Consider the following 15,742-nt stretch of genomic DNA (forward strand, 5'->3'; position numbering starts at 1 on the left):
CCCCGTGTTTGCGTGGGTTTTGTCCCCACAACCCAAAGATGTGCAGGCTAGGTGGATTGGCCATGCTAAATTGCCCCTTAATTGGAAAAAATGAATTGGTACATTAAATTTTTTGTTTTAAATTGAAAGCAAGTGTTAAGGAAGCTGACATCATTGAGGTAATAGCACATCATTTGGAATTAGAATAAGAAGTTAATCCAGATGGTAATTCAGTTGAATTAGCTAGAATTCAGTTGCAGATGAAGCAGCTTGAGATAGAAAGAGAAAAATAAATGAAAAGTTTGAGCTTGACAAAGAGAGATCCGAGAACTTGAACTCCAGAGAGAGAAGTTAACAAGGTAGGAAGAAAATAAAAAGAGTGAAATAAACAGAAATGTGCAATATCTTTCGCTTGAGTTTCAAAGAGAGAAATAAAATGGACAGCATGAACCGGCTAGAGATCAGCTTGGGGTACGAGGTGAAAGAGAGTCTAGTAGTTCGGATGAGGAATTTAGTCCCACTGCAAGCTTTGTATAACAAAAGAGTATTTGTCTATTGCTTAAATGTACAGAAGACTGAGCTGAGAGATTTTTATCTCATTTGAAAGGTGACTGCAAAGTTAAAAGACACATGGACTTTCATTTTGAAAAGGTGTTTTGGTTAGAAAAGCTATGGATGTGTATTCTAGCCTTTGGAAAGAACAATCTATCAGATTATAGGGGGTTAAAATAGCAGTACTTAATGCGTATGAGTTTGACCCTGAAATATATCAGTTGAAATTTTGGACTTTCTGAAAAGACTGAATGAAACGTTTATATAATTTGCTGGAGAAAGAATAGTTGTTTGAAAGTGGTTTCAATCAGTGAAATTAGAATAAACTTTTGAAAATGTGAGGGTATTGATAATACTGGAGGAATTTTAAAATTGCATCCCAATGGCTATTAGGTCATCGAAGACAATAATACCTAGAAGACGGTAGACTTTCTAAGGTGTGGGAAGCAGCGGTTCTGGCTGATAGGTATGATATATCGCGTAAGCAGGTGGGAGATAATAGATCTCCATTGGTAAACACACAGCAAAGGTAGAGAAATAGAAAACAATCTAGCTTTAGGGCAAAGGCAGAAACTGTTCCAGTGAATAAAATTATAGTGTAGAGGATAAAGTGATGTAAAGAAACCAGGACGCTTTTATTGACATAAGACAGGGCATCTCAAAGCAACGTGTTGAGAACTGAATGGTAAACTGGTGTCAGTAATAGGAATACTTAAGATGTCTTTAGAAAAGGTTGGACCAGGAAAGGAACTGGGTATTGTAATAGTGGCAATGGTACAAGTAAAACGTGTTCCCTCAGAACCTACTAGAATGGGGAATGTGGCTAAGGATAGTCAAGGGGATTCTTCCTTGAATATTGTAAAGTGAGTCAAGATACGGGATAAGAAGTATTCCCTTGCTCCTCTGACAAAATAAGTAAACAAATTAACATTTTAAGGGGCATTGGGCAGCCCAGTCATTGGCTGATGCAGTATTTGTTCCAGAGGATTTGGGAAAGGTATTGATAGGAGGCATTTGTGAGTTGTGAACCAGTTCCCTTGTGTCAAGTTGATATACTCACAGAATTTTATAGAATTTACAGTGCGGAAAGAGGTCATTCAGCCCAACAAGTCTGCACCAGGCCTTGAAAAGAGCACCCCACTTAAGCCCACGCCGCCAACCTATCCCAGTAACCCCACCTAACCTTTTTAGACACTAAGGGCAATTTATCATGGCCAATCCACCTAACCTGCACATCTTTGGACTGTGGGAGGAAACCGGAGCACCCGGAGGAAACCCACGCGCACACGGGGAGAACGTGCAGACTCCGCAAAGACAGTGACCCAAGCCGGGAATCGAACTTGGGACCCTGGAGCTGTGAAGCAACTGTGCTAACCACTGTGCTACCGAGCTGCCCCATAAAAGCCATTTGGTAAACCAAATTGTTACTGTACAATTGTTCCCAGTTTATCCAATATAGAACCCGCTCCGTCAATCGGTAATAATTTGGCCAGTGTGATCAACAACATTGCGACGACCGCATTGCAGCAGTTCATGCTGATCTTGCCAAACTCCCCAAATTTACTGTGGCCAGACACCCAAGCCGGGAATCGAACCTTGATCTGGAGGAAAATGTAGATGGTCTGATTAGTAAGTTTGCAGATAACACAAAGGTGGATTTGCAGATAGTGAAGGGGACTGTCAGCGAATACAGCAGAATATAGATAGATTGGAGAGTTGGGCAGAGAAATGGCAGATGGGGTTCAATCCGGACAAATGCGAGGTGATGCATTTTGGAAGATCAATTTCAGGAGTGAATTGTATAGTAAATGGCAGAACCCTTAGGAGCATTGATGTTCCAAGGGATTTGAACGTTCTGGTCCATAGTTCAATGAAAGTGGCATGCAGGTGGATAAGGTGGTCAAGAAGGCATATGGCATGCTTGCCTTCATCGGCTGGGGCATTGAGTACAAGAGTTGGCAGGTCATGTTACAGTTGTATAAAACTTTAGTAAGGCCACATTTGGAATTTTGTGTGCAGTTCTGGTCGCCACACTACCAGAAGGACGTGGATGCTTTGAGAGGGTGCAGATAAGGTTTACCAGGATGTTACTTGATCTAGAGGGTGTTAGCTATGGGGAGAAGTTGAATAAACTCGGATTGTTTTCGTTGGGAAGGCTGAGGAGAGACCTGATTGAGTTCGACAAGATTACAGGATAGATAGTCAGAAGCGTTTTCCCAGGGTGGAAGACTCAATTACAAGTGGTCACAGGTTCAAGGTGAGAGGGGGAAAGTTTAGGGGAGATGTGCAGGGAAGGCTTTTCACGCAGAGGGTGGGTGCCTGGAACGTGTTGCCAGTGGAGGTGATGGAGGCAGGCACAATAGCAATGTTTAAGATGTACCTTGATAGACACATGAACGGGTGGGGAATGGAGGGATACAGATTGTTTGGGCAATAAGTAGTAGATCTAAATAAGGAATCTGGATCGGTGCAGGCTTGGTGGGCGAAGGGCCTGTTCTTGTGCTGTAATGTTCTTTGTTCTTTATGATTACAGTATGACATAAACACCTTTCATTTTGCTTTATTTAAGGCAAACAGTACTGATTTGCCCTGTTTGCAAACCGCCACTCTGGAAGTGAGATGAAGATTAAACTGCTCTGTTTTATTAGATTCATGAACCACTACGATTCATCTTTTCCTCAGTCTAAACACTTGCCACGGCATGCACTGACCAGTAAAAGTGTTGCATTGGTGCCAGTTCAAACCTTGTGACTTTTAACTGCAGCTCGTTCAGGTATCCCTATAATAGCATTCTTGCCATGCCATTGTGGGCCAATTCAGTATGTTTCTGTATACAGTTTGTAACCAGTCCCTTGGACCCTGAACTTGCCAGACGTCTCAGCATGACATCTAGCTTCAAAGAATGCAACTCCTTGTGGGGTCAGAGACTAATTAACCCAAACTGCTCGAGAATGTATCATACCTCAGCTGTAATCGTGCAAAACACTCCTCTGTCCTTTCACTTAAACTTATAACATTGCTAACTTTTTCCAATTCCAATGAAAGATTTTCAACCTGAAACGTTAACTGTTTCTCTCCACAAATGCTGCCTGACCTGTCGAGCATTTCCAGCATTTTCTGTTATTTCAGGTTTCCAGCATCCGCAGTATTTTGTTTTTGCCCCACAAGGTTCCCTTGAGCAAGTTATACGTTACATGTTGATTTTTTTACATAATATTTGAAATTCCTTGCTGTTTGTGATCTTTTTAAAAGCAGCAGTGGTTGAATTTGGCACATTTCACTATTCCCACATATAAGTTGTTTTAAAATGTTAACAGTGCCATTTTCTCCTTTTACTGGTACTTGAATCGTTTCTGAAACATTGAACACGGATATGCCAAATATAATTGGGTAAACAATATGAGGTCAATTAGTCTCCTGTAACACTATCTCTATGTAAACAACATTGCAAGATTAATTGACAGTGAAGGATTATATACATGCTTTAAATGAATAGATTGGAAACAGAGATTTCATATGTTGCCTGGAACTGTCTGTACCATCAGCCTAATTGAGTGACCTAGTGAAATCTTTGCAGAGAAAAATTAAGAGGACTGGATTTTCCGTGCCCCCCCGTAATGTCTTTTGCAGTGGTGTAGGCAGCCCGCAAATGTCCGGTGGTGGGATCTTCTGGTCCTGCCGCTATCAATGGGGCTTCCTGTTTTACATGCCCCTGGTGGTGTGGGTTCACCATTGGCGGGATTGGCAGATCCTGCCAGCCAGCAGGAACGGCTGGAAGATTTAGCCAGAGGGTTTAATAACCACATTTTAAATCATTTCACTTGAAACTCCTCAAAGATGAGTTCACTGAGCTGCAAATATGGTCTATATTCATGGAGGAAGAAGTTCTGAAAGGAATTTTCAAATTATTCATTTTGAGTATTGTACCCCTTTAATGCACTCTTTTTCCCATTTTTAAATATCCTTTAGTAGTCACAAATTGCAATTATCCACTGAAGTTTGTTATCCTTTGTATTGACCCGCTCTGCTTGCAAAATGGAGGAAGAACACCTGTTAGTTGATCACAGGATTGATCATTGACGTGTCTGTGTCAAAACCCTCAGTCTTATACTACCGTACCTCACTCCAAGAGAAGGTGCCATGAGATCTTTGAAGGAAAGGTAGGTTTAGGAAGATAATGGAAGTTTTAAAGCATCTGTACCATGAATGTTTGATCAGTATTTGCACCTGTGCAATTCTAGAGCCTACCCCGGAAGAGAGAGCCCAGAGAATTGCCAAAGCCGTGCGTAAACAGTCAACAGAGGTGAAGGAAAATTGGGAGCAGCTGAACACCAACACAAGCAACTGGCAGGAGCAGGTGGAAAAGGCCTTGGAGAAACTTCAAGAACTACAAAAAGCTATGGATGACCTTGAGGCTCATGTGATAACAGCTGAAGGTGTCCGCACTGACTGGCAACCTGTAGGTGACCTGCTTATTGACTCCTTGCAAGATCACATTGACAAAACCACAGTAAGTGCAATCACATCACTCTTAATTTAGGGACAGATCTAAGTAGAATTCTATCTCTAAAGAAGAAATTATATGAACACTGAAATATAGATAGATTCTATAATTGTTGACATATTTTATAAAGTAAAGCTACTGAATTGAGTATTATATTTATTGATAACATTGTATATAATAATAATGTCATAGAATATTACAACACGGTGTCATTAGATGATTCATCTGATTGCACTTGCTATCAGGATTGATACCAATTGAATAAAGTTTAGAGTTGCGGTGAAACTTGCCCAATTGTATTGATTTTTTAATGAATGTTTCTCACTGGGGTTCCCTAACTTATAAAGGAGTAACCAGATCAATCCCTGGTCTCGGCTGAATTAATTGATGTCAGTTGGGACAACTTTAAGAGTCCAATAATTGGCCTCAGTCCTCATTGGGTTAGTCAGAGTGAGACTCGACCTGAACATGCCAATATCTTCTAAAGCGGCTAAGGAAATTAAGGGATATGAGGATAAATGGGAAAGTTGAATTGAAGTAGAAGATCAGCCACAATGGTATGCAGGTTCGAGGAGCCATACAGCCTACTCTTATTCCTTATCTTCTTCTGGAAAGGAGGGAAAATGATCAAAACAAAAGAACTGAACTATTCAAGCCTATACATACATCATTCAACAACCTCATCCAATCTGAACAAATCTTGTTCAGTAGATTAATAATGGCAACCATCAATCCTGATCTACCATTTTAGTAGTTTTAATCTGACCAAAAGGTAATAATCTGTTTTGTGACATTTTTGAAGGATTCTTCAAACCCATGTAAGCTAGCTATCCTTGATCATAAAATCATTGTCACTTTTACAGAAATATAGAATTTCACAGCCCAGAAGATTGTCATTCAGCCTATCACAGATCTTTGAAAGAGCTGGTCAATTAGCCCTGCTACATTAATCTGCTACAGCAATAACTTCAACATCTGACTGTGCATCAGGGGTGCAATATAGAACAAAGATCTGACACTAATTCACATAAGGAGGTATTAGGCATTATCTACCAGAATGAGGACAGAGTCCCATAACATGAGGTTAGCTTGGTGTTTCCCAGTGCTCGGAGCGTGTAGAAACCCCCCGCTATCTAATGCGCATGCGGGTAGATCGGGGGGGCAACAGCGGGGGAGTCCCGTCAAGGCCGCACTTAGCCCAGTTTTCTACACTGAGGAGCTCCGCTCGCCGGAACTCTTCCGTGCAGTGCGAGATCGGGACGCCATTTTTAAGAGATGCCAATCTCTTGAGCCCCCGATTCCCCAACTCACTATATTGAGGTCCCCTCACACGGCGCACTATGGCCCACCACCACCGTGCAAAAAATGCCAGCGTGGCACCTTGGCAGTGCCAGCCAGGCATGCTGTCAGTGCCCCCTGCCAACTGGCAGTGCCAGGTTGACACTCAGGTGGCACTGCCAGAAGCCCATGTGGCAGGATACCTGGGGGCCTCTAATCCCCTGGGAGACCCCCCACAAATGCTGTTCTGTTTGGTCCCTGTTTGTGGAGACCAGTGCTGAACGGTGCTTTCCCGAGGTTTCCAAGTGAGCAAGTTAGATCCCAAGCCGTAGTTAGATCTCAGGAACGCATATTAGAGTGCGACTAGCTGTTTCACTCTGAAATGCAGATTTGCCAGAAAGTGATTCACATTGTGACGTCTCACGAGATTGCATGAGACCTCGTGAGGCGTGGCGAGCCGGATAGATCTTGGGATCTCCTGGCATCCACTGGTCGCGTTGCGCCTTGCTGCTTTTCAGGTGCAACGCAACCGGTAGATCCCGCCCATAGGGTCAGATGACCAAAAACTTGGTCAAAGAAGTGCCATAAAGGAGGAAAATGAGGTGGAAAGATGTAGGAAGGCAATTCCAGAGTTTGGGGCCAGATAATTAAATGTGGCACCAATGGTAGAACTATTATAATCAGACACTGACAAAAGACAAAATTAAAGAAATGCAGATACAATATTCGAAAGGTAGGTGGGGCTTAAGGAGATGACAGAGATGGGATGGCGAACAAGAATTTTGAAAGCAAGGAATTGCCTGACCAGGAGCCAAAGCTGGTCAGTGAGTACAGCGGTGAAAGTGGGACTTGGTGCAAGTTAAGACTTGGGCAGCAGAGCTTTGGATGAGCTCAGGTTTTTGGAGGGCAGAATGTGAAACTCCAATAAAGAAAATCTGTCAATAATCAAGTCTAAAAGTAACAAAGGTATGAGTGAGAGTTTAAGCAGCGATGAGCTGAGACAGGAGTAAAGTAGGGCGTCTTAGTGATGCGGATCATTGTGGGATCAAATTCTGACATCAAGGTTCCGAACCGTCTGGCTTAATCTCAGACAGTGGCCAGGGAGAGCAATAGAGTCTGCCCGTGAGGAATAGAAATTGGAGCGGGAATGAAAAACAATGGCTTTAGTCTTCCCAATATTTTATGGGCATTTCCTCATTGTCTGTAATTTTCTTCCCTGTTAAAAGGGCATTACTGACTAGAAAACAGAAATATACTTTTCACGTCAATATATCTTGATTTTTCCACACTATTCTCCAAGTGTAATGAAAATCCATACAATTGCTCTTTCAGTACAGTATATTACTTGGATCATTGAACCCTTCGATGGAAGGAATAAAATTATAGAATATATTGAAAATCTAAATGAAGGGCGAAGGCCCGAGTGGATAGAAATATCAAGAGTGAAAGGAAGTAGATGGAACCACCACCAGGGAAATAAGTATCTTCTTGAGGGTGGAGAACAAGGATCAAACTTTCCTCCAATAAGGGGAATTAGTTGGTTGGGGTAAGAGTCCACGGTGAAATAGATTACATGATCTGGTGAAATAGATTACATGATCTAATGAAAGCACTGTCTCAGTCATTGCTTTCTACCATGACTACAGTTTCAATCTGTTCTCTTTTGAATTCTTCGGATTATCTGATCTCATAGATTTTAGACAAAGACTGCATTTGGCCTATTATTGAGTCATTTTAGGCACCAGAATGTCATTCTATAAATGTTTGGATCCCCAAGTAAGTGAAAAAGGTATACCTAGAGCATTTGACTTGAGAAGGAAATTGAGGTTTAACAGGTGGCTGTGGGATGTACGCTGTAGCAATATCATACCTGTTAACAGTCCTGATGTGAATTAACATCATAAATCAAATTGCTTCGATAAAAAGTTAAGAAAAGTTAGGAATGAGAAAAGGTTTTTATTTAATTTATTGAAGCTGTTGCAGCTCTTGGGCACTTGGGGATGGATAATAAATACTTGCCTAGCCAGCGATGCCCACAATCCATGAATGAATATAAAAAAGAATCCCACTCGTGCATTAACTCTCAGCATACAATCAAATTTATTGTGGATAGTTCTGTTGTACAGCTTGAAAGTTGGTGAGAAACATTTATCATTCTGACTAAAAACATTTTTACTACCAGTTCTACTTTTTACTAATTTCTCACTTTCTTGGCTTACTAATCTTCGATAATTCTACTGGTTTCTGTCTTCATTTTCTGATTGATTGGTGGTTTGATTTAGAAGGTGGAGTTTGGTGAATGCACCTCTATTACTGGTGCAAGCTCTTGCCACTTGTTTACTGAGCTCTGGCTGTTGCCTTTCCCTGGCCTCATTTACTGGGCACTGACTTTCGCAGCTCCCTTTTCAGTTACTTTAAAAGATCTTTAGTTACAGTTTTGCTTGCACTTCAGTCCCTTGCTCCTAATCTACAGGCACACGGTGTGGAGAGGGATGGGGAAGAAAGAGGACCTCTTCGTGAACCTGCTCCTGGCTTGACCAAACTTCTTATCAACAGGTCCAGGCAACGGGCGACCTGTCCCAACTGTCTGCCCCTCTACAGTGGCTACATTTGTCCTATCAAATCTGCAACGGCCCTCTGAAAGAGCACTCTACTTAAGGTCTATTCCCCCGCCCTATCCCCGTAACCCCGCCTAACCTGCACATCTTTGAACATTAAGGGGCAATTTAGCAAGGCCAATTCACCTAACCTTCACATCTTTGGACTGTGGGAGGAAACCGGAACACCCGGAGGAAACCCATCCTGACACGGGGAGAAACTTGCAAACTCCACACAGTCACCCAAGGCTGGAATTGAACCTCAGCCTCTGATGTTTTGAGGCAGCAGTGCTAACCATGGTACCACCTCTACTTTAAGGCTTTCCTCCTCGCTATTTACCACACCAATTTTTGTGTTAGCTGTGAACTTCTGATCATATCTTCAACTTTCACGCCTAGATCATTAATGTATCTACAAACAGCAAGAAAACTAGCACTAATCCCTGTGGTACATCACTTGACATAGGTTTCCAGTCACAAAAATAACAGTTGGCCACCTTCCTCTGTTTCTTGCCACCAAGCCACTTTTGGATCCAATTTGATACATTGCCCTGGATCGCATGGGCTTTTATCCTCTTGACAAATCTCCCAAGCGGGACTTTGTCAAAAGCTTTCTATTAATAATAATAGTCTTTGTTATTGTCACAAGTAGGCTTACATTAACACTGCAATGAAGTTACTGTGAAAATCCCCTAGTCACCACATTACGGTGCTTGTTCAGGTACACTGAGGGAGAATTCAGAATGTCCAATTCACCTAACAAGCACGTCTTTCGGGACTTTTGGGAGGAAACCAGAGGAAATCCATTGAGACATGGGGAGAACGTGCACGCTCCCCAGACTACCCAAGCGGGAATCGAACCTGGGACACTGGCGCTACAAAGCAACAGTGCTAACCACTGTGCTATCATGCCGCTTTACTGAAGTCCATGCTGACTACATCAATTACATTGCCCTCATCTACATATCTAGTCACCTGCGCACAAAATTTGCCCCTGACGAAGCCATGCTGATTTTCTTTGATTAATCTTTGCATCTCCAAGTGGAGATTAATTCTGTCTTTCAGAATTTTTTCCAATAATTTCCCTACCATTGATGTTAGACTCACTGGCCTGTAATTTCCTGTTTTTCCCCTACTTCCCTTCTTGAATAATGGTATCTCATTTGTTGTGCTCCAGTTCTCTGGTACCTCTCCTGTAGTCAGGGAGGATTTGAAAATTAGCGTGAGAGCTCCTGCAATCTCCTTCCTTACCTTGCAGCCTGGGGTACATCTCATTTGGGCCTGTGAATTTACCCACTTCTAAGCCTGCTAAAACAATTAATACCTCCTCCCAATGCTAATTTGTTCAATTATATCACAGTCAATGCTCCCTGATTTCTAGGGTGACATGGTAGCACAGCGGTTAGCACTTGCTTCACAACGCCACTGTCCCAGGTTTGATTCCCGGCTTGGGTCACTGTCTGTGCGGAGTCCGCACGTTCTCCCTGTGCCTGCGTGGGTTTCCTCCGGATGCTCCAGTTTCCGCCCACAAGTCCCGAAAGACGTGCTGTTAAATAATTTGGACATTCTGAATTCTCCCTCCGTGTATCTGAACAGGCACCGGAATGTGGCGACTAGGGGCTTTTCACAGTAACTTCATTGCAGTGTTAATGTAAGCCTACTTGTGACACTAAAGAGTATTATATGCCTACATTGTCCTCTATTTATTTTCCCTCGCGTGATTATCCAGCTTCCTTTAAGTTCATCCATGCCTTGTCATGATGAAATCCACTCGCCACTTTCTGTGGATCAGAGCTGGGCTGCTGTTGTGAGGCATGGAGTTAAGCTCCTTTAACTTGCTTATGTAGAGTTTCAGGAGATGTGGGATTGTCTACTGTGACCCAGCACAGATTCTGATGAATTGTTCAAACTGTTGAACAATTTTGAGAAGTTCTGTGCCTTTGAATTCATTCTTAACATCGGTTTATAAAGAAATACAGCACTAGTTTTATAATGAAATACTAAAACACTAAAGTATCAAATTAGGTATATAAAGATGCCCTTAATGCTCTGGACAGTAGGACAGGTTGAACAGTTAATAATTCTGCAAACAGCTTGTGATATCGAAGTTATCTGTGTTCATATTGTGATACCCAAGCCACGTATGCACTTCACAGCTGGACCTGAAGGAATCTTGTATATTACATTGCTAGGAACTCTGAACTATGTGGTAATGTCTGAATAGTATGCCACAAGTATAATATACATCAGGATTTGGCTGTCACAGAGGAGAAACAGTATGCTGTATTTGGAATGCATCCACCATCAAATCTCATTGGTTAGCCCATTGTTCTAAATGGTCAGCAGGAAGCTTCCCACATCTCCACCAATAACAAAAGAAAAGCACTCCCAGGTTCTCTCAAATACCTAGAATGGGTGCATGGAGACAGCTGCTATCTAACACAAAGCTGTTGACGATATTGAATAGGATGAGTGAGTGTGGACAGCCTTGACTCACTGTCATGTGAGAGTACCCTTTAAGAAATGGGTGTTTAAGAAATGTACCTTTAAGAAATGGAGCTGCTCATGTTACTGGAATGATGTCAGAGTGTGGGTGGAGCTGAGCTCCACTTCTGCTTTTTAGTTTCAGTTTGAGAAAAGCTTGGATGTGTCTGTGAGCTGCACTGCTGTTGATCTCTGCCATGAAGGACTATCTCTTAATCATTTGGTGAATTCAGAAGAATTGTAAATGTTTTCAGTATTGAATGTAAACCCTAATGTGCTCCTGTTTGAAGGTTTGTTAAGTTTTTGAATGTTAAAAGAACAGCGTACAGATTACTTAGTGTTGTAGTCTTTGGGGGGTGTATTTAATTTACTGGTTGCTAAGATATTCACTTTGTTTTAAAAAGGTTAACTTGAGTTCATAGAATAAACATTGTTTTGTTTTTAAAAAAACACTGGTCCATTTTCTGCTGTACCATACCTGTAGAGTGGGCCGTGTGCTCCCCATACCACAATCTATTAAAAGTTGTTGGTCAGGTGAACTCCATGATACACTTTGGGATTCTCTAAACCCTGACCCACTCACTCACCTTTTTAAAAAAAAAAAAACAATTTAGGGTACCCAATTCATTTTTTTTTCCAATTAAAGGGCAATTTAGCGTGGCCAATCCACCTACCCTGCACATCTTTGGGTTGTGGGGGCGAAACCCACGCAAACACGAGGAGAATGTGCAAACTCCACACAGACAGTGACCCAGAGCCGGGATCGAACCTGGGACCTCGGCGCCGTGAGGCATCAGGGCTAACCCACTGCGCCACCGTGCTGCCCTTTGACTCACTCACCTTTTGAGGAATGTAAAGTCAATAGAGCTGATATCCCATGTAAAATCCATGAAACACCTGTGCACTCATTATTTAGCTTAATGAAGACAGCATGTGGCACCTGGCCAATAACCTTGTGAAAGCTGGCTAAAGGATATTTGTGTACTTTACCTAACCATACGTGATGTAATGAATTCCATTATGTTGCTTAAAGAGCATACGGATTGCTCGCTGCTCGTTAGCACCTAGTTAACCAGAGGAGTAGTTTGAGCTTTTTAAATTGTCAACGGAAGTGAACAGACTATTTCTACTGGAAAATGGCATGACAGGTTCAAGAGCTCTGTGTAAATAGTCATGTGCACACATTATCATGTATATATCATAACAGTGCTGAAGTACATTGTGTTTTGAAAGATCTGGCTTACACAAACTTGGCGAGTACCTTGAAGGAGAGCCACTTCAGCAAAACTCTCTGCATAATAACCTGAATGAAGCAGTTTAAAATTGATTTAGCAGCATGTTTTATACCTCCATAACACAGCTGATCGGTATAGGTCATTCCACCTAGCTGAAAGCAGATGTCTGCTGTCGCTGCTGATGATCTGAAGCTTTTTTTAAATTTAGAATACCCAATTCATTTTTTTCCAATGAAGGGCAATTTAGCATGGCCAATTTACCTACACTGCACATCTTTGGGTTGTGGGGGTGAGACCCATGCTGACACGGGGAGAATGTGCAAGCGCCACATCGACAGTGACCCAGAGCCGGGATCGAACCTGGGTCTTCAGCGCCGTGAGGCAGCTGTGCTAACCACTGTGCTACCATGCTGCCATGGAAGATCTGAAACTTAAGACAACAGCAAATCTTAACTGGGGATCAAATAGGAAAATAAGTGTCCTATTCAGAACCTGATGCCTATCCTGGTTGGACCAGAGGGACAAGTGGCCACTGTTGAATTTTTGGCCCACTGTTCAATGGAGATTATTGTGTGTCAAGGTTGTGGCCCAGCACATGGTCGTAACACTTAAGGTTTTGAGGTGAGTTATGCTGCACACTAACCTCCTTTCTGCCTTTGGTGCATTGTGTCCCGCTATTGAGTGTTCAAACGCACACTTATTAGATGATTGACAACCAACTCTTAGTCCTCTTTTGGTTGTAGAAGTAAACTTTGTTGAATTCTCCCCACAATGATATGACTGGACTAAGGAATTCATAGTATGCCAAAGCATTATTGTGAATTGACCACCAAGCCAGTGCACTGATGCACATGAATGGACAAAGCCATCACCGATGAGGGATGGATTTATTGCCTTTGAACTCCAGTTAACGCTGTATCAGATAATGTGGTCTTTGATGGATAAACTTCCGGAAGCTTACCAATACTCTGCTCTGAGAAGCAGTCAGTTTTAAATGTTTAAACTGCAGGATTATACCTGCACACTCTTGGCATTCCTGAACAATTCAGAAGCAAAACCTAAATGTCTGCTCTTGGCTTAATGGAATGTGCACCGAGGGAAGAGTATAGACTCTATCAGGCAAACAGCATCCTGTAGTTGGAAATTGATTTCCAGTGGCTTGAATTGCAGACGGTTAATGCTGATGGGTTTCAGTATGTCTCAGGCAACCATTGTATGGGAAGATTATGTTGGGGACTTATGTTTACCAGGCAGGGCTTTACACATTTTCTTAAACAAATCTGATACAAATGCAGAATTGAGAGAACATAACATAAGAAATAGGAGCAGAAGTAGGTTAAATTGCACAGCCCAAAGCCCTGTTGAGACTATTTCTTCCATTTTATTTCCCAGTTCCTATATTTATTTAATTCACTGATCTACACTGACTACAGTTGTAATACGTTAGTGCAATGAAACAACTTGAAAATAACTTGGGTTTGACAATTAGTCAATAAGACATCAGATTATAACGGTCCAAATTACTCTAAATGCTTTTTAGACTTTTATATTTGGGGTGGCATAGTGGTTAACACTGCTGCCTCACAGCGCCAGCGACCCAGGTTCAATTCTAGCCTCGGGTAACTGTCTGTGTGGAGTTTGTACGTACTCCCTGTGTCTGTGTGGGTATCCTCCAGGTGCTCCGTTCCTCCCACAGTTCAAAAATGTGCAGATTAGGTGGATTGGCCATGATAAATTGCCCCTTAGTATCCAGAAGGTTAGATGGGGTTACTGTGATAAGGGATGGGGTGGGGGCATGGGCCAAGATGGGGTGCTCTTTCTGAGGGTAGGTGCAGACTTGATGGGCCAAATGGCCTCATTCTGCACTTTCAGGATTCTACATTCTGTATTTCATGCTACAATGTTAATTTTGAGAAATTTTTCCTTTTTTTGCATGTTCTTTGTTAGGCTTTTAAAGAGGAAATTGCCCCAGTGAAGGAAGAAGTCAAAATAGTAAATGACCTGGCTAGCCAATTATCTCCACTTGATGTCTCTTTATCTCCAAAGACTTCCCACCAGCTTGACGACCTAAGTATGCGGTGGAAGCTTATACAGGTAAGAGTGGAAAATCAACCAGTTCTTGAAAGCATCTACTGTCCCTCGATTATTAGGAAATAATTTATTTACAAACCTAGGTGCAAGTTAAACAAGTAATTTCTATTTTATCTGGAACAATGTGAATATAGAACATAGAACATACAGTGCAAAAGGAGGCCATTCGGCCCATCGAGTCTGCACCGACCCATTTAAGCACTCGCTTCCTCCCTATCCCCGTAACCCAATAACCCCTCCTAACCTGACACTAAGGGCAATTTAGCATGGCCAATCCACCTAACCTGCACGTCTTTTGGACTGTGGGAGGAAACCGGAGCATCCGGAGGAAACCCACGCAGACACGGGGAGAACGTGCAGACTCCGCACAGACAGTGTCCCAGCGGGGATTCGAACCTGGGCCCATGGTGCTGTGAAGCCCCAGTGCTATCCACTTGTGCTACTGTGCTGCCCTAATATCTTCAAAGTCAGGTTGCAAGTAGCAGGAATTTTAATAGGTAATTTTCTTTTGGCATCCATCGATAAGGGTTAGGAAGAGGGCCATTATGATAATTAAAATTTAGTGTCTCATTCAGTTTTAAGTCCCTGAAAAGACATCACAGAATCTCAGAATTGTTATTACGTAGAAGGAGGCCATTCAGCCCAGCAAGTCTACCCAGCAATTCACCTGGCGCCATTTTCCTGCCTTCTCCCCTTAACTCTGCATATTCTGCCTTTTCTGAAAGCATCCTAATTCCCGTTTGAAAGAATCAATTGAACCTGCCTCCACCTTACACTCAGTCAGCGCATACAAGACCTTAACCACTCGCTGCGTGGTAAGGTTTTCATATCGCTTTTGTTTCTTTTGCCATTAGTTTTAATCTCTCATTCTAGATGCTTTCAAGTGTGGGAACAGTTTCTTCCTCCTTATTCTGTCCAGCCCCTCATGATTTTGAACACCTATACCAAATCTCCTCTTGGCCTTCTTTTCTCCAAAGAAAACAGTCGTAACTTCTTCAATCTATATCTATAACTGCAGTTCC

The 15,742-nt window shown here is 42.3% G+C and overlaps 1 protein-coding gene across 5 annotated transcripts in view; it reads left to right on the forward strand.

Annotated features, from left to right (window-relative positions):
* Positions 1–15,742, forward strand: part of utrn (utrophin) — a 770,758-nt gene that overhangs the window by 600,891 nt on the left and 154,125 nt on the right. For 4 of the 5 annotated variants that reach the window (XM_072507465.1, XM_072507484.1, XM_072507470.1 and 1 more), the window contains 2 exons: positions 4,773–5,041; positions 14,577–14,723. In XM_072507465.1, the coding sequence (XP_072363566.1) occupies positions 4,773–5,041; positions 14,577–14,723 (416 nt within the window). The remainder of the gene's footprint in view (positions 1–4,772; positions 5,042–14,576; positions 14,724–15,742) is intronic. The other variant, XM_072507476.1, reaches the window with a different exon arrangement.

The sequence above is a fragment of the Scyliorhinus torazame genome, chromosome 1, assembly GCF_047496885.1.
Source record: "Scyliorhinus torazame isolate Kashiwa2021f chromosome 1, sScyTor2.1, whole genome shotgun sequence".
Taxonomy (NCBI): domain Eukaryota; kingdom Metazoa; phylum Chordata; class Chondrichthyes; order Carcharhiniformes; family Scyliorhinidae; genus Scyliorhinus; species Scyliorhinus torazame.